Source organism: Meles meles, chromosome 1, assembly GCF_922984935.1.
Source record: "Meles meles chromosome 1, mMelMel3.1 paternal haplotype, whole genome shotgun sequence".
NCBI classification, from domain to species: domain Eukaryota; kingdom Metazoa; phylum Chordata; class Mammalia; order Carnivora; family Mustelidae; genus Meles; species Meles meles.
Genome location: NC_060066.1, coordinates 42,123,572 through 42,150,433, shown reverse-complemented (window position 1 = coordinate 42,150,433; position 26,862 = coordinate 42,123,572). Strand labels below are relative to the sequence as shown.

The following is a 26,862-nucleotide window of genomic DNA, read 5'->3' as shown; positions in this document are numbered from 1 at the left end:
CTCATTCAGGAGTCCCATTTCTTTTCTTACAAAAGTTACTTTTCCTGGGGCGCCTGGGTGGCTCAGTGGGTTAAGCCACTGCTTTCGGCTCGGGTCATGATCTCAGGGTCCTGGGATCGAGTCCCACATCGGGCTCTCTGCTCAGCAGGGAGCCTGCTTCCCTCTCTCTCTCTCTCTCTGCCTGCCTCTCTGTCTACTTGTGATCTCTCTCTGTCAAATAAATAAAATCTTTAAAAAAAAAAAAGTTACTTTTCCTTCCTTCCCCAGTCCCCAATTTTTCTTTTCTTTTCTTTTTTTTTTTAACTTGTGCCTGAAGGGCAGAACTAAGCCTTATTTTATTGCTCTTAGTGGCATCTTTGAAGAAGGAAAGATTTTGGTAGGTAGATAAGTGGTCTATAGAATGAGAGTAATTTACTTTCATCTCAGTCTTAGAGATGGAAAGTAGTTGTGCATCTTGAGTAGAGGTTTGGAGGGTCAAAAGTGGGTGGGTGACCCTTTCCTCCACTTATACAGAGGCTTGTTTCCCAAAGAATCACCATGCTTCATGAAACCAGTGTTTTTACTACACAACGTTGCAACTGCAGATTTGTTTTTTCAAGATTTTTAAGTAATTCTGCACCCATCATGGGACTTGAATTTATAACCCCGAGAGCAGAAGTCGCTTGCTTTACTGAGCCAGCCAGGCGTCCTGTAACATTTTTTATATGAATTTTTTTAAAAAGATTTATTCATTTATTTGATAGAGCACAAGCACAGGGAGCAATAAGCAGAGGGAGAGGGAGAAGCAGGCTTCCTGCTGGGCAGGGAGCCCAGTGCGGGACTCTATCCCAGAACCCTGGGATCATGACCTAAGCTGAAGTCAGATGCGCAACAGACTGAGCCATCCAGGCACCCCTGAAAAATTTTTTTTCCTAGCTTACCTGCATGAACTAGGTTGGGTGGGGAGGGGCAAAAGAAGAGGGAGGGAGGGAATCTTGCAGGTGCCAGATGTGGGGTTTAGTCTCACAACCCTGAGATCATGACCCCAGCTGAAATCAAGAGTCTTGATGCTTAACCAAATGAGCCACCCGGGGGCGCCTTATGTAAAATTCTGTATGTTAGATAGCAGTCCATAAGTCAGGTAGAAATAGTTCTGCTTTTTTAATTGATAGTCGGTAGCATCATAATTTAATGATTGATTTTTCAGTGTGTGTTTATAAATGAAGCAAAAGAATAGTTTACCATAGAGGTTTTGAGCTAGGTTGGTAGGGTTTGGTCTGAGCCTCTTTTTCAGTTACCTGGTGGATGACCTTGGATAAGTTGCTTTCTTTGCCAATTCTTCATTTATTAAATGGGTGTAAGAATAGTACCTACCTCAGATTTGTGAGGATTAAATAAGTTAATACATTTTCTAAACTAGGTATTTAGTATAAGGACTGGCACATCATAGGCTTAATAACCATTATCTTTGTGATAAAGGCACTCTAATGTAAATTGACCCAGAGAAAATAAAATGTGACTAAATGAACAAAAAGCATTTTTCTTGAGCAAGAGTCTTTATTGACTCCAAAAACAGTGTGAGAATGGCCTGGATTAAACATTACTATTTTAAGATCAGTTGTTTTGATATGTAGATAGAATTCTTTTTAACATTTTATAAATTTCTTGTATCACAAATCTGTTTAACTCATTTAGTTGTAAATGTCTGATCAAGAATTTGCCAAGAATATTGTTTCTTTCCCTCTGTACTGGGAATGCTGGTGAACTATGGTTAGATCTTGACCCTCATGTGTGTCCAATCCAGAGCTTATGTTCTCTCCCACCGTCCCTTACTGTTTCTGGGAGGTGGGCACTATCAGCTGTGTTTCTTGGATGCTGGGCTGGCTTTTATCCCCACAGTTCCATCTTGTATTTTTGTGTCCCAGGACTTCCAGGTTTAACCAGGCTCAGAGCAGCTGGCTTCCTTCCTTCCCCTTACTCCTTTTTTAGACTTAGTTGTTGTGATCGTTTCAATATATTTACTCTTAGTAATACTTAGCATTGTATTTATGGTCACCTAAATTTTGGCTAAGTCTTTATTTTTAGTATGTCTGGAATTTGAAGTTGAAAAATAGAGATTAATGTTCATTGTCTTTTTTTTTTTTAAAGCCTCCAGTCGGTGGACTTTGAAGCTGTGGCAATCACAGTGAAAGAGCTAGTTCGGTACGCCCTCAGTATAAACCCCAACACCCATTCCTGGCTAATTATTCAGGCAGACATTTATTTTGGTAAGTGAGATGTATGGTTGCTTTGTGTTTTTGCTTTTTGTAGCACTTTTGGGAGTGAAAATAAATACATGACACATTTTTCCCCCAATACTTTAAGTCTTGTTTTTGATCTCTAACTCTTCTTCCTAGATAGACTTATATATTCATTTTTCTGTATTGAGCATTTGGTTTGCATACTTCTAATTTTTTATATTGACTATCTTTTTTCTGTTTTTTTAAAAAAAGTTTGTTCATCTACTAAGTTGGTTGAAACATTCTTAGGGAAAGAAGTTAAAGGTAGTTTGTAAAATTGCCTTTTTTTTTTTTTTTTTTTTTTTAATTTATTTTTAGAGAGAGACTGAGAGAAAGCACAAGCAGGGGGAGGGGTGGGGGACAAAGGGAGAAGGAGAGAATCCACAAGCAGACTCCTCCCTGAGCTGGGAGCATGATGTGGAAGCCTGATCCCAGAACCCTGAGATCATAACCTGAGCCAAAACCAAGAATCAGACACTTAACCGACTGAGCCACCCAGGCGCCCCTTTAAAATTGCCGTTTTAAAATATTCTATTCCAGGGGTACCTGGGTGGCTCAGTTGGTTAAGCAGCTGCCCTTTGCTCAGGTCCTAATCTCAGGGTCCTGGAACGGAGCCCTGCCTCAGGCTCCCTGCTCAGCAGGGAGTTTGCTTCTCCTTCTCCCTTTGTTCCTCCTCCTGCTTGTGCTTGCTCTCTCTCAGATAAATAAATAAAAATCTTTAATAAAGAAATTTGGGGTGCCTGGGTGGCTCAGTGGGTTAACGCCTCTGCCTTTGGCTCAGGTCATGATCCCAGGGTCCTGGGATCGAGACCCACATCAGGCTCTCTGCTCGGCAGGGAGTCTGCTTCCTCCTCCATCTCTCTGCCTGCCTCTCTGCCTACTTGTGATCTCTGTCAAGTAAATAAATAAAATCTTTAAAAAACAACAAGAACAACAAAATCACCTTTAAAAAAAATTTAAAATATTCTATTCTAAATATGCTATTCTAAAATCTGCCTCAGCACTCTTGATAATTATTTGTGTTCTTGGAAGTAGATTCCTGACTCCTCCCCCACCCCATTATATGTGATAGATTTTCCCACTTGATATGAAAGTTCCGATATTTCTGTTACTGTATCAGTCAAATCAAATTTCTGATTGGTGGTGTTTCAGGATCAATTTTCTTTAGGAATTGATTTTTTTAAAGAGAAAGTTCAAAATAAAAGAGAGGCTAAAGGCTAGTATAATGAACCCCCATGTATCTGTCACCCAGCTTTAACAGCAATTAACTTATGCCCAGCTTTATTTCATCTGTACCTTCACTGACATCATTCCCCCCTCCTGGGATTCTTTTTGAAGCAAATAATTCCTAGTTTCAATGCTCATTTTTACCATAACCCCTCAAAAAACTTATTCTCAAGATCTTAATATCTATTGTCAAAATAGATTTATTGATTAAAAACTACCTCAAAAAATTCAGGTATGTTTCTAGTATGGGTGTTTGGGAAACAGATACCTCCAATACTAAATTCTAGTAATGTGCTGGTAAGGTTGACAAGAGAGCTGAGCTAAATTTTTGGCTAATCGGTTTTAGAAAGCAAGGAACATATTATATTGCTTCTTTAAAGTAGTTCTTAAAAATGCAGTGTGTGTGTGTGTATTGTGTCCTGGATAAGTCTTATCCCTACTCATGTGGTTTGAATCTGCTTTTATCAACTCATGAAGTGATAATACCGACTCTTCACAAAAGACTATTATAATAAGACTATTATTAGACTGTTATGTCTAATGATCGGTAATTCTTTACTTCTGTTTTCTACTTTAGCTACAAATCAGTATTCTGCAGCTCTCCACTATTACCTGCAGGCAGGAGCTGTGTGTTCTGATTTCTTCAACAAGGCTGTGCCCCCTGATGTATATACAGACCAGGTAAGCTGTTTTTGTGGGCTCTCTTTCTTTCCTACCTTTACACTGTTTTTTTCCAGGCCCCTTTTTGGGTGAGTTTATTTCTTTCCGTGTATGTGGGGATAACTCCAAATTGAACGCTCTAGCTGCAATTCCACTGTATATTTCCAGGGCCCACAGATCACTGCTGCTTTGATTGCCCAAAACACTTAAAACTCAACCTGTCCAAAACTGATTTCAGTATCTGACCTTACAGTCTCCCTCCTCATGACCTTTTTCCACAAAAAGAACAACAAAACACCAAAATACCAAACACCTTTGTTTGACCATTTGAGTTGGCCAAGCCCAAATCCTGAGTGTCCTCTTCTTTACTGACACTCCGCCTGAAATCCAGTCAGCCTTCAAGACATACTGATTCTGTCTCTTAAATCTCAAATTTATTTCATTTTCTTTCTATATGTATTGCTCTTTCCTCTGATTTAGGCCGCCATTATCAAAACTTACTGAATGGTATTTTTCAGTACTTTAGTAATAAATGGTTTTTGAAATGAGATCTTAAATTTTGTAGTAACTAGCTACTTTTAATTAAAAATTCAATTTTTAGAGCAGTTTTAGGTTCACAGCACAACTGAGCAAAAAATAGGGTTCTCATATACCCACCATTTCCACATACACAAAATTTTCACCACTGTTGACATTCTACATTGGGTCAATTGGTTACCATTGATGTTGACTTGTTTTTGAAAATAATCTGTTTTTGTAGGTAATAAAACGAATGATAAAATGCTGTTCTTTGCTGAATTGCCACACACAGGTTAGTTCATGATACTATGTTGTTGGTTTATTTTCATGTATTGAGTTTACTTTATATAAAGCATTGAACTGGGAAGTAGCCTTTATTTTCTATATCATAAAGTTTATGGTGTTTAAGAATTTGGCATATTCTTTAAAAGTTTTTAGTAAATTTTAACAAATGAATGTATGAATTAGAAAACATCGGTCTTTGCGTTTTCAAATTTTCTTTTTTTTTTTTAATATGTAAGAGTGGGTATATTCATTAGTCAGTGAGGGAACTATAAATGAATATGGCAGTGAGATACCCCTTCATATTCACTAGGGTGGCTGCAATTGAAAGACAGTGACTAGTGTTGGTGACAGTAACTAGTGTTCATACATTGCTAGTAGGAATATAGAACTGGGCAGCTCCTTTGGAAAACAACTTGGCAGTTCCTCAAAAACTTTAGGCATAAAATTACCATGTAAGCCAGCAGCTCAATTCCTAGATTTGTAACCAGGGATATTGAAAACCTGTCCACAGAAAAATTCGTACGTGGAAGTGCACAGTAACATTATTCATAATAGCCAAAAAGTAGAAACAACCCAGAGGTACATTAATTGGTGAATGGATAAATGAAATTTGGTAGATCCTATAGTAGAATATTATTTAGCCTTAAGAGCGGGTTAAAGGCTGATACGTGCTACAACAGGGATGAATCTTACAGGTATTATGTTGAGTGAAAAAAAGCCACATAAACATGGCTTTGTATTATGATTTTATTCATATGAAATGTCCAGAGTAGGCAGATCTATAGTCCAAATGTAGATAAGTGTTGCCAGAGACTGAGGGTGTGGAGGAGTGGACTAGCTGTGGCAAGTCTAATTGCATGTTCTGTATGTCCTTGAAAGTCATTATGTAATACTTTTGTTTGGCAGTTTTCCATTCCTTTCAGTTTTCTGAACTGGCTTTTTGCCAGTTTCTCAAATAAAACTAAAAATCTATGATTTAGTTCATTGATTAAAAAATATTGGGCAGATTTTTTAAAAGATTCTATTTGAGAGCACGAAAGAGCGTGCATGCGAGAGTGCACACATGCACATACAAGCAGAGGGAGGGGCAGAGGGGGAGGGAAAAGCAGACTGAGCAGGGAGCCCGACAAGGGGCTGCATCCCAGGACCCTGAGATCATGACCTGAGCAGAAGACAGACACTTAACCCCTCAAGCCACCTAGGCGCCCCAGGCAGACAGATTCTTGTGTAAAGGTTTTTCATAGTTAAAATTAGATCTAGGAGTCCATAAATACAAGCTGATCTACGCAGTACGACCTGCAAGCCCTCTTGAATATATTCTTGATGTAAGATTCATAAAAAGTTAACCCTCCCAGGGGCCGGCCCCTGGCTGGCTCAGTTGGAGGAGCATGCCACTCTTGATCTTGGGTTCGTGAGTTCAAACCCCGCATTGGGTGAGGAGATTATTAAAAAAAATAAATAAATAAAAAATTTACCCCTCCCAGGGAGTCATTGTTGACACTGGTTACATGAAACCATTTTCAAATCTTTGTTTATGTAGGTGGCAATTTTATGTCAGTTCCTCAGAGAAATTGACTACAAGACAGCCTTTAAGTCATTGCAGGAACAGAACAGGTACGAATCATTTTTAAAATGAAGTTGAAATTTTTTGGCTTAAGAAAGAGGAAGTAACTAAATTCTGTTTTTCAGTCATGATGCTATGGACTCCTACTATGACTACATATGGGATGTTACCATTTTGGAATATTTGACTTGTATCCTTTCATCAGCATATGTGTTATTAGAACAGTTCATTTCTGTAAATTGAAAAAATAACTGTGTATTTCCTAAATCAAAGTTGAGGAACAATTCAGATTCTGTCTTAATAGTATCAGATTTATTATTCTTAACTGATTTGTTTAGATCTTCATCATAAAAGAGGAGAAACAGATAAAAGACAAATTGCAGTAAGTTACTTTATATGCCTTTCTTCAGTGATATACTTAATTTCCATGGTATTAAACCATTGTTAACATTTGGACCGACAAAAAAAGATTTTGTGTGCCAGAATTTAGTTATCTGTGTTTACTTTTAATAGATCCTGTTTTTATCTTCGAGCTTTTATCTCTAGTTTATTTTATATTAAAATGTTAGATCATATCACTCTTTGCTCCAAACCTTTAAATGGTTTCCCATCTCCTGCAATGCGAGAGTCCTTATAATGGCCCACAAGGCTGCAGATGACTTGACCACTATCCATTCAACTTTCTCTGTTGCTAACTTCTGCTACACCATTAGCTGTTCTTTGAATGTGCTGAAAACATTCATCATTGAAGGGCCTTTGAAATTTTTATTTTCTAGAAACATTTCTTAACTTCCCTCAGGTCTCAACTGTCTTCTTAGTGATCATCATTTCTTGGGCATCTTATAAAATAGGCAGTGTTTTTCCCCACGCTTTACCCTTTACTCCTCATTTCTCTTCTGAAATTTTCCTTCATTATACTTATTACATCTGACATACTGTATATTTACTTATTTATTGGTTACTTCCCCATAAGATAGGGACTTGGTTTTGTTACAGCTGATACCTAGAATGTTTCCTGGCTCATAACAGATGCTCAGTAGTTTTTAAATAGATTATTTAAAGGTTTGACTTATAAGCCAAATCATTATAAATTTATGGCCATTTTTACTTGCCTAGTTTTTTTGCATCATTATCACCATAGATATTTTCTCTTATCTCTTTCACCCACATTAACAAAATTACTTGTTACTTGGGTATTTAAAGCTCTCTACTTGGACTGAATTGTAGGACCATTATTTAGAGGAAAAATATAATAGTATCTTTTTCAAAAAATGAAAGGAAAAAACATGAAACTAGCTGCACTTGACTGGAGGCCACTGTCCCTCCATTTCCAGCTTATCTAAGGCTGGAAGGCAGTACTGAAATTACTTCCAAACTGCATTTACTTGTGATCATTTTACATGCTTTCTCTTTAAAGCTTACGTTGGTCTCCACTTGAGCTCATCTAACCAACCTGCTGGCTGTTCCTCTACACGCATCAAAATATGTGATCTGTTAACCCAGTACCCCTAGCTTTACAGGTTCCATTGTTACCTTTACTCTGAATCAGCCACCCACACCCATAGCCAGGCCTTATTGTCAGTTGTTCTATGTAAGATCTTTCTGCCAGTAATCTATCCCTCTCTTACTTCCTGGCTCCCATGTTCCTCATTATCTGTGAGATGCTCAGGTTCAAGACCAGTTTTTCCTCAGTCTGTCAGTGCCTTCCCAGCTTCCCGTCCTTCCCTGCTCACTTCAGTATAGCTAATACCAACCTGTGTGCTATCAGAGAAACTGATTCAGTTGGTCTGAGACGAGGTTCTGGAATCCACATTTTACGTTTGGCAGGTCGTTCTGATGACAAACCACATTTGGAAACCCCTGCTTGTCTATGGCTGACTGTCAGAGCTACCCTTTGATCAGTATTTATAGCATCTTTGCTTTTTTGGCCGTTTGCTTCACCTGGAAAAATCCCTTTTCAAAAATTTAAACTTTTTTTTCTGAGCCAGAGACCAACTGAATAAACTCCTGCAACCATAGAAGCTGATGCCACTACCAAACCCCGTCTCCAGCCTTCATTGGCCTCTCATCTCTTGTGTTATGGCCAGCAGTCAGGGGTCTACTTTTTCATGGACTAATTTAGACTTGCCTTCTGTTTAGCCCCCTGTCCCTTCTCTCCCTATTCTGTATTTCCTTGCCTGTGTTTAGACCACAAAAAAGACTGAGCAGCTCCTATCCATATAGGAATTGTAGTTTTGGGAATTCTGCCCATATGAGTACAGCTTCAAATGCCTCCTTCCCACCTTTAAAATCTGTAACTGTGCTCACCACTAGGTGCCCTCTTAGTAAGAGGCTCTGTTACTCCTTGATGAAGGCAGGTTTTTTGGCTTTGATTCTGTCTCTTCAGTGACCTTTAACTAGTTGTCTCCACTCCCGTATTGTCAGTCTCCCACATAGCTTATAAACTATTTGATCCTTGACTGTGTCTCTACCTCCCTCTTCTCCTTCTTTGCCTAGTTTTTTGAAGCTCTTCGATCCAGTGTAACTCACCACTCATGTTATCTCAAGGTTCATTCAGCCAGTGGCTGTTCTTTAGTCCTTACCCTTTTTTTTTATCTCTCACTTCTTAAAATTCTTTATTCCTGTGTTGTCCCTGACATCATTTTTACTGTTCTTTTCACTGACTGTTAGGACTTTTCTTCTGTGTGGGTATCTCCCTCTGTCTGCCCCTTAACTTTGATTTCCCCAAAAAGTTGGTCCCTCCATTATTTCACTTGCTCTGCGTTCTCCCTGGGAAGCTCCATCCACTTATGGTTTTGACTGCTACCCACAGAGTACATTGTTTCTCTCAAATCTCAGGGTTGTTCCAATTTCTGTTTTCTACTTTGGACTTTTATAGCCAGTTATCTTTATGACATTTTGTTTGTTGGAAATTATCCTCTAGTTATACCCTCGGACCATGTTTTCCCACGTGCATTCCTTCATATGGATATGTGTCCAGCAAGTCTTCCTACTCTCTGATCATTTCTGGGTAGTCTTGCGATTCCCCTTCAAGCTACATATCAGAACAGTCTTTGTTGTTTAAAGATGTTATAATTGGGTTTCTTTTTTTAATTTAAAGATGTAGATTACTTTAAAGGTAATTCAAAGATACTAAAATGTTCTCACAAAATGTTCCTTGGCAGAATACTGTGGATTTTTAGTAGGCTGAGGTATTTCTTTCTAATCATGAAAGAAGTATAGTACTATATGCTGTTACAGTGCTGAACAGCTAGCTATTTTTGCACATTAAAAAAGTGAAGCCTTTCCTGAAAACATGAATTTTGATTTTTCAAACTTTTGTTGGAGCCCTAATTTAACTGTAACAAATGTGTCAAATAACATGTAGGGTTTATTTACTGGCATTTTTAGTCAAACTTTTATGAATTAATGTTACTGTAGATAGAGTCATCTCCCACTTTTTCCACAGGGGTAGGTTCCAAGACTTCTCTGGTGGATGCCTGAAATCATGGCTAGTACTAAATGCTACATGTACATACCTATAAGAGAGCAGTTATAACAATATACTGTAATAAGCTATGTGAATATAGTATCTCTGAGTATCATCACCCTTCTTGTGATGATGTGAGGTGAATGATGTAGGCATTGTGGTACAGTATTAGGTTACTGTTAACTTTTTTTAAGATTTTATTTGAGAGGGGGAAAGAGAGAGCAAGGAGGAGCACAAGAGCAGGCGGAGGCTTTGATCAGCACTAAACCACTAAACCAGGCAGAGGGAGCAGCAGACTCCCCACTGAGCAGGGATCCCAATGTGGGGCTTGATCCCAGGGTGCTGGGATCATGACCCGAGCCTAAGATAGATGCATAACTGACTGAACCACTCAGGCCCCCCTACTGTTGACTTTCTAAGATATGTCAGGAGGAAGATCATCTGCTTCTGGACCCTAGACCTTCAGATAAGGGGGACCTACTATAATTCCATTAACAGTGGCTCAGCATCTCCTTTTTAAGAGTGGCTCTAGTCTGTTTTTATTCATTTCTTCCATACCTCTCATCATTTACAATTAGAGGTTAACTAATCATTAAACTGAGTGTTAGTATGTAGGTAGTTGTATATTATGTATACTAGCAAGACTTTATTTTTGACCACACCTGTAATAATGTCACTTTCTTGTCTTGGAAGATCAAAGCCATCGGCCAGACAGAATTGAATGCGAGCAACCCAGAAGAAGTGTTACAGCTGGCAGCGCAGAGAAGGAAAAAAAAGTTTCTCCAAGCAATGGCAAAACTTTACTTTTAAGCAGTTAGTTAAAATTTTTTAACTTTTATTTTTTAAACAATGGGCTAAAAATAAACAGTATTAGATTATATAATACATATGTACACATTTAGTGGTGTTTTCTTTTCAGACAGTAATGAAAAAATTTAAAAACAACTATACAGAAGACTTCATACCATAACCATAGCTTAAATTTATAATTTCTTCAAAGGAAGAGATTCACATGTCCAGTAACAGAATAAACTAGCAACTTAGTATAATTTGTTTTCTATTTAGACTCCCTCTTGAGGCTGAAATTTCATTTTTTAAAAAAACTAAAATATGTAGAAGTAGCTAGTCTATATACAGCAAGTTCTTATGTCAGGTTTTTTTGTTTGTTTGTTTTCAATAAATAATCTAGCAGTCAGTATACATATACTACTTTTCTGCCTTATGAAAATAAGTTTAGGTCAAGTGTTAAGCTTTATCACTTTGACACTGTCCTTAACTCATAATGTAGGAATTTAAAAAGGACCTTAATAATTTTGCAAACATAAATAGTCTTAGTTACACTAAATTAAGAAAAAGTCCTTAGGGATATCTTGGAGTTAGTAAAGTGACTTTCTCGTATAAATAGGTTGAAAGGGTACTTCTTCACTTAAATTGTGATGTACAAAAAGTTACTATAAAGCAACCTGTGTGTCAAAGCCCAAAGTAGGAGCTACAACATTTATCTTGTTTAAAATTTCTTTGGTATTCCCCCTTTTTAGAGCACAGTTTAAACACCATGTTCATCTAAGCCTTATTGGTTAAAAAATGTTATGGCAAGGCAAATGTATCAGTTAAAAAACAGATTAAAGTTCACCATTTGTAAAAATTCAAGTTTTATAATAGCTTGCTACAGCAGCTATAGATAAATTAGTCACCTTATTATAAAACTAAACCTTTGTAAACAAGTTTAAATTTTATTTTCAAAAACCAAATTGCACTAGTCAAGAATATGAATTTTGTGAATCTAGAAACTAGATTCAAAGTATTGTATTACTCAGTGTCCCCTTTAAGGTAGCACTTGTCTAGTCTAAAACTCCAATGATAAAATTCTTAATTTATCAAGATAAACATAGTAACACTGGATCAAAAAAATTGTTACGGCATAAATTGTGGCTGGCTTCTTTCTATCCAGTCATGCTGGGAATGAAGTCATCTTTGTAAACAAGTCCTGCTGTTTAAACAGCTAACCTAGGAATTTCTTCCTTAATGCCAATTTTAAGTGTTTTTTCTTAAAATCAAAGAATGGCAGTGAAACTTCTGAATTGGCTAGGACAGTCATAGCACTACTTTCCCGAAAACTTTAGTAGTTCAGTTCTATGAAATTCTACCCAATACTCAATTCCAACTTGCTTGCCAGTTCACTTCTTTAGTGTTTTCCTGGTGGTTTTTCAGTGCTCTTCGGTGGTGTCATAATGCCTCCACTGCACACTGGTGACAACTGTCCACCCTTTCTGAAGGTGTTTACATAATTTACTTCATCCTGTACATGTGAAGAAATCATGCAGAGATTAACAGGTAAGCACTGACAGAGTAAAACAAAACCCAGATTTTTTGGGTATTAACTTGAGACTACTTAGGCCTCATGTAGCGGTTTCTGTCTTTGCAAGCATGACTAATCACATGTTAGAGATACAACGGTTTGAACTGCCGACAGCTGTATTTTTAAAAACTCTTATCTGGAATACTGGCATTGATGTAGAGACACTCCACAAATCTTGCTGCAACATTAGTGTGCCCATAAGAACTTTCTAGCCCCTAGTAGCCTAAACCATTGCCCTGAAGTATTTCTAGCATCCTTATTATTATCAGTTTCAGTGACTTACTATATAAAACCCAGAAGCCCCACAAGAAACATACCAGCATAGCCAGATAATTTGTATGTGTCTGGATATTGTGTCTATCTTCCATAGAAATCTTCTTGAAAATCTTCAGCTTCACGGGACTAGTACTTTTTACTACACTGACGAAAGGCACCATCCAGTCTACACATTCAGATATGTTGTCCCATTCCAAACCTAGACAGAGGAAAGTTTAGGAAAATGTGAAGGTTCCATTAGAAACTGTCTTTAAACATAGTTTGAGAGTGCTAAACTGCTTTAACTTGTTGGAACTTGATTCTCGCCTTTTATTTTTTTAATTTGTTTACTAGAGAACACATGATAGCGGGGGAGGAACAGAGGGAGAGGGACAAACAGACTCCACAATGAGTATGGAGCCCACCATGGGGCTCGATCCCATGACCCAAGATCATAACCTGAGCTGAAATCAAGAGTCAGACGCTTAACCCACGAGCTATCCAGATGCCCTGATTTTGGCCTTTTAATAATGTTACCATTCAACTTAGAGCCTTTTTTTCTTTTAAAGGATGTATTCATTTGAGAGCATTTGAGCAGGGAGAAGGGTATAGGGAGGGGGCAGAAGAGCAGACTCCCCAGAGTGCAGAACCAAAACAGGATTTGGTGCCCCAAACCTGAGCCAAAACCGAGAGTTGGACATTTAACCAACTGAGCCACCAAGACTTAGCGCTTCTTAATCAGTACCTTCTACATACAAAACAAATTGTCAAAACCCTAAGAACTCTTAAAGCAGATCTTTTTGTTTATGGATATATATTGACAATTAGAAAGTAGTTCTAACAAAAGGGAACATAATGGCTAAACTAATTTTCTTCCATTTTAATAGGAAGCTAAAGTTGATAAAAGCCCCTTTAAAAGCTGTGAACATGTAAAAAGCCAACAAAATATAGTGCCTTACCTGAAGCTTTCTTCACCACTTCAATAGAGGTAAAGTGGCATAAGGCAGCGGCAGCCAATATTCTGTACTGGAACTCTAATGAATCGATGGCTAGAATACACAGATCTAAAAGCTAACCAAGGAAAAAGCAAAAGTACACATACTTAGGAGGAGAAAGGATGAGTGATACATGTCGCTACTAAAGATCAGTCAGGTACAATTTTAGAGTACTTATTATGTGGATCCATATGCCAAGAATTGCTAAAACTAAGGGATCCAAAGATAATTTCCTTGAGAGTGGTGGCTTGAGTTAGGAAGTGAACAGACAAGGATTGTTAGGGTGCGGTGTGCTGTGTAATAGTAGGAGGGGCACCTAATCCAGGGTGGGGAAGACTTGGGCTGCTTAAATCCTTTTTTTTTTGTTTTTTTTTCCTAAGATTTTATTTATTTCAGAGAGAAAGAGAGAATGAGAGACAGAATATAAGCATAGGGAGAGGGAGAAGCAGGCCTCCGGAAGAGCAGGGAGCCTGATGTGGGGCTTGATCCCAGGACCCTGGGATCATGACCTGAGCCAAAGGGAGACGCTTAACGACTGAGCCACCCAGGTGTCCCTGTGCTGCTTAAATCTTAAAAAACAAGATAGCTAGGAAGATCGGAAGGTGTAGAGTATCTTACATATAGGGAACAGCATCTGCAAATGAGACAAATGAGAAAGTATTCCTTGCCCTTGGAACTCCTGGTTCACAGAACAAAGGAATTCCTTTCCTTCATTCCTTAAAGGAGGGTGGGCAGTAGCTGGAGAGGGATAGATTAGATCATAGATTAGCCTAGGTTAGATCATAAAAGGTCCTTAAGAATTCTAGTTCTGATTACTGAAATTACTAGAGGACTTTAAATCAGGAAAGCTACATTTTAAGAATGATCCTTTAGAAACATGTTCCCTCTGTATCTGCTTCACTATAGTCTAAAGAGTGAGATTAGTTAAAAGGCAGTATAATAGAGAAGAATGGTGTAAAAGGGCTAGATTTCAGAGGCCTAAGGTGAATATCTGCAGTGGAATAAACTTATGAGCAGAAGACTTAGAATTATGAGCAGAAGCCTTAGAAATAAACAATGCAGACACAGTAATTACCAGTTTATCAAATGTTTGTTCTCTTGTTTGTTACAAAAGTTATAAAATGAACGAATTCTAATATTTTACTGGTAATTCAGTGTTAGTGTTCATAATTGTGTTGACTAGATTTAAAATAAAACTAAGTTTCAACCTGGGTTATTTAAAACCCATCCCAATATACCACAGTTCCTTCAATTCCATATGTAAGCTTTTCATATCCTACACAGAATTAGAACATAGAACAGTTAGTGGCCTTTACGATACTTAGGAGAAGCAGACAGGAAAGAACATTTGTTATGCCGGCCTAGGAAAGCATAATTTGAAGCTAATTAAAAAAAAAATCTTAATTCTAAAGTACAAAGTAGGTACTCTTTGTATTCAAATAAGAGTAAGATAATCATACAGAATAATTTTACATCATACTAAAGACAGCTGGCTAAATGCCTTTTTCCATTTTATATATCAAAAAGAGGTATTTAACTCAACTTTGAACTCAAGGAATGAAAAGTATTCATAATACATTTAAACTCAAAGTTTAAAAAGTTTGTTTTCTAGAATTACTAAGCAATATAAATATTGGGAACAGAATTTTATGCATCAGTTTTGTTCTTGTCAATTAAGGAATGGATTTAATTCATTTTGCCTTTTGTTGTATAACTTAGTTAAGACTTTAAATGTACTGAACAGCTATAATAAACATTAGCATATATTCATTGAAAATACCTGAGCTATTTGAATGAACTTTTCCTGAGAATACTGAGGTAGAAGAACTTTAGGAGCATCCTTAAGAGCATCAACTTGGAGGAAGAGATTTAGCCAGGAGATGACTGTTACAGGACAGAGTTCCCATTTTAAAGCCTGTTAATAGAATTAAAGTACCTGTTAATAAATGTAGATATGTATACACTGTAATACATAGCTACTTTACTAGTCATTTAAAAACTTTCTGCTTTAGGTTTATTTCTTCCTAGGAATTTTACTGACCCTTATTTTTATTAAAAATATTTATAGATACCTCAGGATGTAAAGGTGCTTATATGTACAGTCTACTAATATAGGCCCCTTTATAATTCTCTGGTTGTCTTTATTTACAAAGCTCACTATGACTGGTATTCATTCCTCCTCATTTCTTGCAGCCCCTGGTCTTCTACATCTATTATTTATTGAAACTGCCTTTGTAAAATTGTATTCAGTGACCAAAGCTAATTCCATTTAGATCTTTTCGTGATCTTTGATAGCTTCTCATCAAACTTAAAAGTTTAGAACAAAAAAGACAAATCCTGATTTATGATATCCTCTCCTCCATGAAGCCCTAGGAATTTATCATTTATAAGCGGTCTAAAATAATTAGAACAGTGTCACAGAAAATTCCATCTCTTTACATACTCCTTATGGTGTGCTTCAAGCCTGAATTTGAATAAGTTTATTGTTAGAATGGCATCTTTCTGGTAAGCTGATATTTAACAGAGCTACGAATATGAATGTTTATAGATTGTAAACATAATTTACAAAATATAAATTTATAATTTATAATATATTTAGTTTAGATAATCTATAAAAAGTCCTTGTTCTCTGGTGTGTTCTATATATAAACTCAGGGTGTTCAAATTTAATAACATACTTTCTAGTTGCTAACATTCAGCCTTTACTTTAATTCAGGGCCTGATTAAACACCTTTATGCTTCTCTTCTCCATGCTTGTTAATAGTCCTTTTTTGCATATAGAAAGAAAAAAGACAATGAAATAATTTTCATTCTGTATCTACTGGAAGAAGGGGGGCAGTATCAGAACTAAGATTTGAGAGTCATTGTTGGAATTCATTTGTATATACAAATGAATTAGGCTATGCTAATTATACTTTTCAAAGTGTTTTCCTTAACTTTAAAATTAAGAAGATAATATATTCTCAATAGAAACAAAGACACAGAAAAAGAAGAGTCTACAGGTTATGTAAATTCCACTCCATCTATACCACTGTCAATATTTTGATGCATTAACCTTTTTGAACTGGATCCTAATGCTGAATGAAACCTGTTTTCAATACATTGTGGTCTTTCAGATTCAGTAGTAACTACTAACTTAGTAAAAAGCAACTAGACAATAAATTTATTACCTTTAATATAATAAGTTCCATTCTTAAGATATCCTCTTCACTGCAGGCACCATCAGTAACATAAGCAAACTCTTGTAGTTTAGGAGCATATATTTCCTTTAAAGTGGATTTTTAAAAAATTAAGTACAGTTTGAGATTGGGATTAAAACAAAAGGTTATACAGAAACCATATACAGGCTTCATTTTTAAGGACAGATTCATAAAGTGATTATGTGTCTTAGAAACAAGATTTTTTATGGATGTAGGAATCTAAATTAGCCAACTACATTGACACTTATTTTCACAGACTTGATCTTGAATTTCAATTAATAAACAACTAGAATATCTTAAAATATTTCAGTTAAAAAATAAAAAGCCAGACTTTTTTTAAGATTGCTTAGTATACTGGCCAGACCAAAACAAGACACTTCAAGGTCTAGAAACTACTGAAAACAGTTCCTTTATAAAGGTGTGGTACATCAAGAAATATATTGTGAAGTTTGGCTGACAGGTCTGTCTTAATAGCCCAGAGAAGAACAGAATGATCAGAGTAGAAGAGAGGCCTGCTACAGATGAGAACAGGTTAAAAATCAAGAGTTCAGACTAGAAACATACCTGAAACACTCAGTAAGGGTAGACCGAACACAAAATTATTTACAAGATATGGCAGAATTGGGAGATAGCTCTTGGTGCTCAAAAGACAAATTTGGAAGAAAAATATACTTGGCTTAAGGCCCAATTCACAGTCCCTCTCCTACCCTCAAAATGATGACAAGTTTCAAAACTTTCAGAAGAAAGTATGATATCCAAAATGTTGTTTAAGAAAAACAAGATTGTGTGAAAAAAAACCTCAGGCAATAAAAGGGTTGCCTTCCATCCTGGCAGCACCACCCAAAACCAGAATATAGACCATTCGGTATATATAGACCATTATTTTAACCCAGCATAGTATTTATTTCATTTGATTGGTCAGTTAGTTTTCAAAGGCCATTCTATTGAATGCAAGTGCTGTATATGTATACAGACCACACTACTGGTATATTTTGTCCAGCGGAATGAACCATAGAGTATTTCACCTAGATGCTACCAGAATCTAAACCAGATGCTTATAATAGGCTCAGATACTAACAAAGGGAACTGTATCTATCCAAATCATATTCAGAAAATGTTCTAGGGGAAAAAACCCACTCATCTTTCCTATAGAGTTAATGTCAAAAGCTGTATTTGCGGGGATTATTAATGTGTTGATTTAAAAAAGTGAGATATATTATCTATGGATAAAGCTTGAGAACTCACCTCAAGTTTGGAAGCAATGAATAATGAGGTAATTCCAATGAGTTGAAGCATATTTTTATTTATATCCTTTTGTGTCAACATAAATCTATCAAAAAAGTCTTGAGCAAGGTAAAATGTTTCTCTATGAAGTGTGTATACTTCACATACCTAGAGAAGAATCCAAACATTTAAATATTCTATGCATTTCTCCAGATTAGAAAGTTCTCACCTAAAATACGAGTCTTTAGAATACTTTCAAGACCAACTTTGCTTTTTAGGATACCAGAGCTAAGATTGGGCAGGGGTAAGGAGGGGGGCAGATACTAACATATACTAGGATATAGGATAAAAGAATCTATCACCATCCTCATTTACTTACTAGAGTTTTTTTTTTAAGTTAAAGATTTTATTTATGTATATGTCAGATAGATCACAAGCAGGGGGAGCGGCAGGCAGAGGGAGAAGCAGGTTCCCCACTGAGCAAACAGCCTGATGTGGGACTCGATCCCAGGACCCTGGGAACATGAACTGAGCCAAAGGCAGATGCTTAACTGACCGAGGCACCCAGGTGTCCCTACTGTTACTAGTTTTATATATGTATTTTTTTCATATGGACTTAATTTATTCTCAGATATATTTATACTTTTGCTGACTGTGAGTGGGAACTTTTTTCCATTAGTTTCCTAATTGTTTATTGCTGGTAAGTGGTTACGTTTTCATGCTTAGTTTATAATTCTAACAGCTCAAAATGATTCTCTTTACTGTTCTAGGTAGACATTTAACTACAAAATAACATTCCTTTCAATGTTTTTAACTTCATTTTTTTCATGTTTTACTGTGTTGGCTAAGAATTTTTATAGAAGACAACTGAATGAACAACATTGATGATAGACAAAGTCTTGATCTCATCCCTGTTTCTTACTGTAATGGGAATTTCCCTAATGTTTCACTATTGTTAATAAACAGTATCTGTCATTTCCATACTTAGTATACAGAAAGCTTTAAATTCTGAACTCCAGGAAGTAGCAGCTTTATCGCCATTTTGAAGATGAGGAAACGGACGGAAGTACATGAGTTTCTAATAAACAATGTGTTAAGGAACTCTTAGTTTACTACATATTTTGAAATGAGGAACAGAAACTGAATTTCAAAAAATGTCTTTCAAGTCTATTGACACTTTATGATTTTTCTCTTTTAAACTTAAGATAATATTGAACCATCTTTGCATTCATAGACTAAAAGGATATACTAAGAAAAACTAGAGTTTAACACTGCTGGATTAATTATATTCTATAGTTTTGCATATAATCCTGTTTAAGGGAAGATAGCAATAAATTTGATGGGCAACTACCAGATAAAGTCAGTGTAACCATAAAAAGGAAAAAAAATCTACATAATTGTGCTTAGGTTGCTTCCATGATCACTAGGCACTCCAAAAGTAAAAATTCAGCCACCTTCTTGTACACACATGACTGAAATATCTTCCCTACTAGTCAGAATAAGAAATGATAACCTAACTCAAAAGGACAGTATTTTATTGTCTTAAAAACTTTTCTGATAGCTTCTGAGATCTACTCTGCCATGTATTATTCCACCGAAAAGCCTATAGTGTTTCTCCCTTAGAGTGTATCATCTCTATCAAACACAAGGAAACTACAGAGTCAATATCCAGGGGCTGGAGAAAAATCAGTTTGTCATTTACGCAAGTAATTTTCTCAATTTTAGAGACTCTTGGAATTATTATCCAGAGAAAAGAAATGGGCCTAAACAGAACATTCTGTCACAGATCTTTAGAGATATGGAGATCACTGTTACTCCTTTAGATTAATGGTACAGTGTATTTCAAAAAGGAGTAAAGGTATGTAATAAAGGGAAACTACATGAAGCCTAGAGGGCTTAGTGCCTCTGGATATTCAAAGCCTCCTTATCATGTAGGACCTAGAAATCAGGATTCCAAATCATAATTTGATTTTGGTGATGTAGAAAAGGGACTTCTGAGGGCCAAAGCCTAGTCCTGGTTCTTCACTTTGCATAGCAGAATTCAAAACCTTGTCAACTATGTATATATTCTGTTTATCTTGATTATCCTCAGCATCTAGTGGTCTGGTACACAGCAATTCCCACAGACACCAGGAATTCTGAATTAAGTTTAGGTTGTATGGGATGCAGTGGCTGTGTTACTTCCCTCAAAGCAGACATTTTCCAGGGCGCCTGGGTGGCTCAGTGGGTTAAAGCCTCTGCCTTCGGCTCAGGTCATGGTCCTGGGATCGAGCCCCACATCAGGCTCTCTGCTCGGTGGGGAGCCTGCTTCCTCCTCTCTCTGCCTGCCTCTCTGCCTATTTGTGATCTCTCTCTGTCAAATAAATAAATAAAATCTTTAGAAAAAAAAAACAGACATTTTCCATTTTGGTGCTGTTAACTGCAGTATGTACCCCCAAAAGATGGCTGCTAAAAATATACCAAGGGCACATGGAAAGCACATATACATTTAATACTTTTCCATTATACAGAGATAAAGAAAATTTGTATTGATGGAACATACCTCTAAAAGCCAGTCTAGAAGTATTGATCTCATCTGTGGTTCCAAGTCAGAATGTAGAACTTCAAAATGTTTGTCATGAACGTATCTGGTCTCCTTTTTTAGCATGTTTAGCCAAACATCCTTTGAACATCCCCAACTACAGAAGGGGAGAAAAGAATATGTGATCTATATAATATTCAAGCTATCTGTTTTAACAAAGAATCAACTTCAGGTATTGAAATACAACTTTGAGTTAGAACTTGGAAGGAGGAGCTCTTAAAGTAAATTAGGAAAAAATTGCTACTTTAACTTTTAGAAACCATTTCTTTAGCATAAAAAAGCAGAAGCCTGAAATTGTACAGCAAGAACTTAGACTAGGGCTTTCAAGAGTGCTTCCCCCATTTACAAACTAAAAGGCTTCCATTTAAGATAACATTTTCTCAAGAGCAACACTGCAAATTTAAATATTTAAGCATATAATCCCAGTAGAGACAAGTTCCAGTCATCTCCAAATAAATCAATAGTAGACTCACCTGAAGTGGTGGTGGCCGGGACAGAGTATAGTAAAAGGGAGGGATGGTGAGTTTAAATGTCTGCCCATTAATTTGTATATCAGAGCCAAATATACTATACTACATGTTTTGTATAAGCTGTACCTCTTAGTCATATTAACTAGAAAAAAGAATATAGGTATTTCTAAACTTGGTAAGAAATAGGGTTGATCTATCAAATGAAAATGTCATACCTGTTAAAGTGCTTCCTTACTAAAATTTAGACAAATGACTTAAACCTCATTTTAAAAGCCTCTAATGAGGCTTAGAGTATTCAACAAGTAAATGAAAAGCACTTCATAAAACCAGTATTTTAAATACCCATATCCTTTGCAAACATCACCATTCTCAGTACATGGATAAATATTAGTAAAGCAAGTTTTGGATGTTTTTCGGTCTTATAATGAAGGCAAAATAGGATTCAAGATCGTGTAATGTACTAAGTACAATTTTAATCTTCGATATTAAATTACAAAAAATGTTCTTACCTTAAATCAGGCAAAGGTGAAGGATTAATAAAAAGATTTTTAAATCTGTAATTTGTAAATCTGGAGAAGTCACTTGTTCCTATTTCTTTGTGGGGTGTTTCAATGATAATACAAGGACTGATCCCCCCAGATAATACAGGTGGCCAACAGTTCTGTCATATAAAACAAAAATTTGTGCGAAAGAAAATCATCTTTTGTCTTGGATGGAAGCTAGTATCTCTAAACAGTCTATAGTTTCCCCCAACACCACTGTTAGTTAACCTCTGCTGACAATCTAGTTGACATTCATATTTTAGAATTAAGACACAGTTCATACCGATCTTCATAAAGAGTAACAAGTGGGGATGTTTTAGAGAACAAAATACAATTCTGGAAATATACAAGACATTATATATTGGGGAAGGGAGTAATAACAAAATGTATAGTAACAAAATCTGTAGTCAAACACTAATAATCACTTTCAAGATCATAAAACTGAAATTCTCCCTCTCTACAAAATAGTGGTAAGGGCACCTTGTTTTATAAAAAGCTCCTCCCCCCACCCGTTAAGTGTGTTCCCATACTTCAGAATACTATAAAGCAAAACCTTAAAAGTGGAATCAACTGATGTTAATTACTTAAATAGCTTTTAAAGGACCCTCTCCCCAACCAATGCTGGTTTCAAAGAGAACCATTGTCTCTAGTGTTCTCTGTACCACACATAGGGAGAAGAGGTAGCAAAGGGCTATGTGCCGGTCTGTCAGTGACTTCCATCCTATTTATGCCCCAAGGAACAGCTATTAGGACCCTCCACTATAGTCAGAGAGGGAACAAAGAGCAGTACATTGGACAGATTAGGCGGGCCCTGGTGCACCAGGCGATTCCAAGAGGGAGGGATTTACAAAGAGGAACCAGCTGCTTCAAGGCAAACTTGCTCTGCAGCTGTAGTAGGATTCAGGCACATACAAACCACCCAAAGATACGGGCTTTTTGCTGACCTCTAGGGGCATTCGAAGTAAAAGTGTCAGAAGTATCTTGCTATTGCATAGCAATAACAATTCTATTATTTGTCCTGCATTTGTTTCCCCCAAGCCCACCCAGCCCAGTTCTGCGTTACCCTAATCTCATACTGATGTTTCTTGGTGACCTCCTCTTTTCTTTTTTTGACATCCTGAAAAATAAAAAAGACCATTATTAAACTGAAGTCCCAGCAAAGAATTTCTTCTCTCCTCTCTCTCTTAACTCACCTGAGCTGTTTTTCTCCTCTTGGCCTGAATTATCTGGGCTTCCTGGGGGGAGTCCGTCTGGCTGGGCTGGGGCTGTTGCTTAGCTTGTAAACGGCTACTACGGTGAAATTATTAAAAGAAAGTTTAATAAATCATGCGTTTAAAACGCAGCAGCGAATGTTTATACATGTCTGCAAGACAATGTTACCTGCGTCTGGACATTCTCTTCTTTCAAGTGTGTGGAATCTCTGGAGGGGACAGGAAAAACGAGAGTCAAATATATTGTCACCTATATCCTCCCAAGTGCCAATCAGACGCTCATTCAGGGGCTTCGGCTAAGTCCCTCAGGAGATGGCCTGAGCCATTTGACCATGCTGTCTCACGCACTACAATGGTTGTCTCACGGTATTAATTTTGGACACATGCCTGCGTCTCCACAATTGAATAGACAGCCGGGACGCGAGTGTCTCCAAGAATTTACAAAGCACCCCAGCAAGGAGGCAGATCTTCCCCAAATGGGTCTTTTCTGCGCTCTCCATCCTCTCTCCCGGAACCCCGAGGGGGCCTTGGGCAGCGCCCCCACGTCCCCGCTTCCATCCAGGACGAGTCCCGGAGAGAGAGGGGGTTGTGGAGGCGAAACGCTGTGGAGAAGCCGGTTCCGCGCCAATTTGGAGAGCGGCGGTGGCGGGGAAGCAGGGGGCGGAGGGAACGGAGACTTGTGTCACGTCCTTCAGTCCCCTCCGTTCCCTCCTTCCCAGCCCCACCGGGCCCTGCCTGTTGCTTGAAGGGGCACCGGGACCCCGACTCCAGATGGGGGTGGGAGTGAAAGGAAGGAGTTAAAGGGAGAAACTGGGTTGGTCAGGGAGCTCTTCGCCCCGTGAAGGGAACCCAGATCCCTATCCTCCCTCCCGCGGGAGAGCTCCCCTAACGAGCGTGGGCGAGAGAAGCCCCTAGAATGAGGGCATTTTCCGTGGCCTCCCGCTTCGGGGCAGCCTTCCACCCCCGCCGCTTCCCCGGCTCCCTGCCAGAGATCCTGACAGGGACGCAACGCGGGAAGCCATCCGCCCCAGCCGCCTATTTCTCAGCCTTCCCATTTTTCCTCCTCTAGGTTCCCACCCGCGGGAAGAATCGGCCCCGGGGGCTTTCTTTCCTCCCGCACTCCGCCCTACGCCCGGCACCTCCTCACCGCTGGACCCGCTACCGCTCCGCTCTCAGCTGGCGCCGGCGCCAACCCAATATATAGGCCGGGCCGGGCCCGCCCCGCACGCATGCGCCTCAGACTGACACCTCCGGACTGCGCGCTCCCCTCTCCCGCGCGCCCGCCCCGCAGGCCCGCGCGCCGCGCCCTGCTCTCAGTCCGCGCCCGCCCACCCCGAGGCCCCGGTGCCCGCTTGCCCAGGCCCTCAGTCCGCGTTCACCTGCTCTCCACCTCACCTGCCTGCGCGGCCCGAGGCGGGAGGGAGTCTCTCAGAGGCTCCTCCTCCGAGGACTGGTTCCCCGCCGCTCTGCTTCCGCATCTCCCGCCAGTACTTTCAACTTCCCTCCCGCCCTCAACTCCCAGGTCCCGTCCAGGTCAGGCCGCGGCTCAGTCCCGGCCTACGGCCAGGTGGAGGCGGCACAAGCGAGCATAGAGTAGTGAGGTAGTGGCCATCCTGCGGCGCACCGTGGCGGTCCCGCTAAGGCCTCAAGGAACCCGGTTCTTTCGGAAAAGACGCCGGGGCCGGGAGGGCCCGCCCCTGCGGGAGGGCCCGCCCCTGCGGGAGGAGCGCCGCTTCGGGTGGCGAGCTGGCCAATGGGAGGCGAGGACGGCGGCACAACGTGGAGCTGCTGCAGAATGTAAACACAGCCCGGCGCGAGGCGGGCCACGTGTGTCCCCGCGCGCCACCCGTCGGGTCTGGGACCACCGGGGCCGGCCGCGGCACCCGAGGGCAGCCATTCTCAGGAATGCCTGTCTTGCACTTTGCTCCAGCCCGCTAACGGAGGTTCGTATCAACCCTCTTCCCACTCCCCGCTCCGCCGATCGGTTACCTCCCAGGGTTGGATCCCTCCGCACCCCGCCGCCTTTCCCCGGCCCGGCGGCTTCCCATTCCGAAGTCCCCGCGCTCAGAAAACGCTCGCGCCAGGCCGCACCCTCCCTTCCTGTCCTTCGGACCTGAAGTTCCGGGGCCTCCCACGAGTAAAACGTCTCTCCAGAGCGGTGCCGGGGGCGGCATCCCGCCTTACCCTGAGAGCCGTGGCTCTCCCGGGTTGAGTCGGGAGAACTGCCCCCACCACGTGCAGCCCGCGGGCCGCCCCGCCGCGCCCCGCCCCGCCGCCGCCAGCGCGCCCTGCGGAGCCCGCGCGAGTTGCCCGCGCTGGAGGGAGCCGCCCGCCTCCGAGCTATAATAGCAGGAGGCGGGCCCGACGCGTTTCCTTCTCTCCCCCCCCCCCCCCCGCCAGACACAGGGGTACCCTCGCTCTATCACCTCTATCACCGCCCCTCTCCTGCGCGCCCCGGACTGGCCATCTTCAAGTAGGACAAGCCGTTGATAGTCCGCCAACAGGTTTGGCGGCGGGAGAGGTGGGGCGGGGACGCCTACGGGAACAAAGACCCCTGCGGCGGAGGAGCCGAGCGCCGGCTTCCAGGAACTCGCAGCAGCTCGGCCGGCCGCGGGCTGGTGGCTTCGGCGCTTTGCCGTGTCCGGGCGCGAGCCGCTGGGGTAGGGCCGGGGACACGAGGGCGCTCGGACGGGCGCGGTGGCGCGGCCCGGGCGGGAGCCCTTCCCGAGATGCACCAGGAGGCGGCGGCGGCCGCGGGACCGACCCGCGCCCCCGCCCCGCGCCCTTTGTGCTGCTGGGTCCGGGCGGCCCTGGGAGCCTAGAAATAACCGCAGCTCTTCGGGATTTCGGGCCCGCAAGGCCAACTATTTTTCATGCTCCCTCTCTGGATTTTCTTAACGACAGTCTCGTGCCGCCGGCAAAATCATTGTTTCTCCCCGGTATTAACGCAGGAGTAAATAGGGAGAGCCTTGCCTCAGGTGGCATAGAATCAGGAGAGGCCCAGAATCTTGTCGGTCCCCAGAAGCTTGATACCGCTATAATGCTTACGATGGCGCTCTCGTTCCGGAAGGAGTTGCCTCCGTTTGCAGTCAGCTCGGAACACTTGGCGGTAAAAAGCTTAGAGATGTCACAGCATGATGGTAAGAAAAGGGAGGTCTTCCAACAAGTGTATGTTAGTTACCTTGACGGACGCAAAACTGGCGGCCTAAATGAGTGACGATGATAATCAAAATATACTGAAAACTAGGGATGTCCATGAACATTTGTAGGATTAATCTTGGAGTATGTATGTATTGTATACCCAGCACTGGGCTAATTAATAAATTACTTGTAAACAAGACATGTAATTAGAAATGTTCTTTGCTCAGTGCCCTTGGCGATGAAGTGAACACAGTGCAATCATAGTAAGGAAGAAATCAGAAGCAATCTCAAGACTGCTTTGTCTGGAACCAACAGGGTGAATACTGCCATATTACAAACAGCTGGCCAATGGTTAAATGGGACTAAAAAGGACTTGGGTTTACTCTCAGATGGACCCTGGTTCCGGTCCTGCTCTGCTGCAAGATACTGAGTTCCTCTGAGCAAGGGTTTTCTCCCGAAAACATAGAAGATACTCATTTCAAGGCTCTTTCTAAAGATGACATTTGATAATATATAGAGAGACCTCTCTTGTGTATGTTACCTGTCACAGAGAGATGCTCAGTCCTAGCTCTTTGCTCCTCCATCCACCCCCCTTACTAGTTTACACCCATGGAATTTGAGTTGTTTGAAAGATCTGCAATAAAACAAAGCAGAATTAGGAAATTGCTGTTTCCCAGAATTTTGTTCATGTAGTCATCCTTTTGGAAACTTCAGACTTTTTTTTTTCTTAAGATTTATTTGTTTGACAGAGAGAGATCACAAGTAGGCAGAGAGAGAGGGGGAAGCAGGCTCCTGGGGCTGGATCCCAGGACCCTGAGACCATGACCTGAGCCAAAGGCAGGGGCTTACCCCACTGAGCCACCCAAGTGCCCCCAGACAAAAATTTTTTAAAGTTTTTAAAA

General features: G+C 40.2%; 2 protein-coding genes across 6 annotated transcripts in view; one reads left to right on the top strand and one right to left on the bottom strand.

The window, feature by feature from the left end:
- INTS8 (integrator complex subunit 8) overlaps positions 1–10,875 on the top strand; it is a 50,365-nt gene extending 39,490 nt beyond the window's left edge. The window contains exons 21-27 of one of the 2 annotated variants that reach the window (XM_046002765.1): positions 2,128–2,246; positions 4,063–4,166; positions 4,906–4,956; positions 6,490–6,563; positions 6,639–6,703; positions 6,852–6,895; positions 10,676–10,875. In XM_046002765.1, the coding sequence (XP_045858721.1) occupies positions 2,128–2,246; positions 4,063–4,166; positions 4,906–4,956; positions 6,490–6,563; positions 6,639–6,703; positions 6,852–6,895; positions 10,676–10,792 (574 nt within the window). In that variant the 3' untranslated portion in view covers positions 10,793–10,875. The remainder of the gene's footprint in view (positions 1–2,127; positions 2,247–4,062; positions 4,167–4,905; positions 4,957–6,489; positions 6,564–6,638; positions 6,704–6,851; positions 6,896–10,675) is intronic. The other variant, XM_046002774.1, reaches the window with a different exon arrangement.
- Positions 10,876–12,034: 1,159 nt separating this feature from the next.
- CCNE2 (cyclin E2) lies at positions 12,035–25,721 on the bottom strand. 4 transcript variants are annotated; one of them, XM_046002784.1, is made up of 12 exons: positions 25,246–25,721; positions 22,989–23,028; positions 22,802–22,898; positions 22,672–22,725; positions 21,576–21,727; positions 20,558–20,693; positions 18,037–18,183; positions 16,762–16,857; positions 15,372–15,506; positions 13,556–13,667; positions 12,659–12,816; positions 12,035–12,281 (listed from the first exon to the last, which is right to left on the bottom strand). In XM_046002784.1, exons 2-12 carry the CDS (start codon positions 23,000–23,002, stop codon positions 12,168–12,170), a joined length of 1,215 nt encoding a protein of 404 aa, XP_045858740.1. In that variant the 5' UTR covers positions 23,003–23,028; positions 25,246–25,721; the 3' UTR covers positions 12,035–12,167. The 4 variants fall into 4 exon arrangements, with proteins under 4 accessions (XP_045858740.1, XP_045858746.1, XP_045858755.1 ...); XM_046002790.1 differs by lacking the exon at positions 25,246–25,721 and adding an exon at positions 24,933–25,036; XM_046002799.1 differs by lacking the exon at positions 25,246–25,721 and adding an exon at positions 24,215–24,894.
- Between the last annotated feature and the right edge of the window lie 1,141 nt (positions 25,722–26,862).

Bases quoted from the DNA above. Each gene is read 5' to 3' on its own strand.
- CCNE2 (XM_046002784.1), bottom strand. The intron at 18,184-20,557 runs GTATGTTCCATC...ATTCTTCTCTAG, and splicing joins TTCTAGACTGGCTTTTAGAG to GTATGTGAAGTATACACACT. The intron at 15,507-16,761 runs GTAATAAATTTA...TTCTATTAACAG, and splicing joins TGGAACTTATTATATTAAAG to GCTTTAAAATGGGAACTCTG.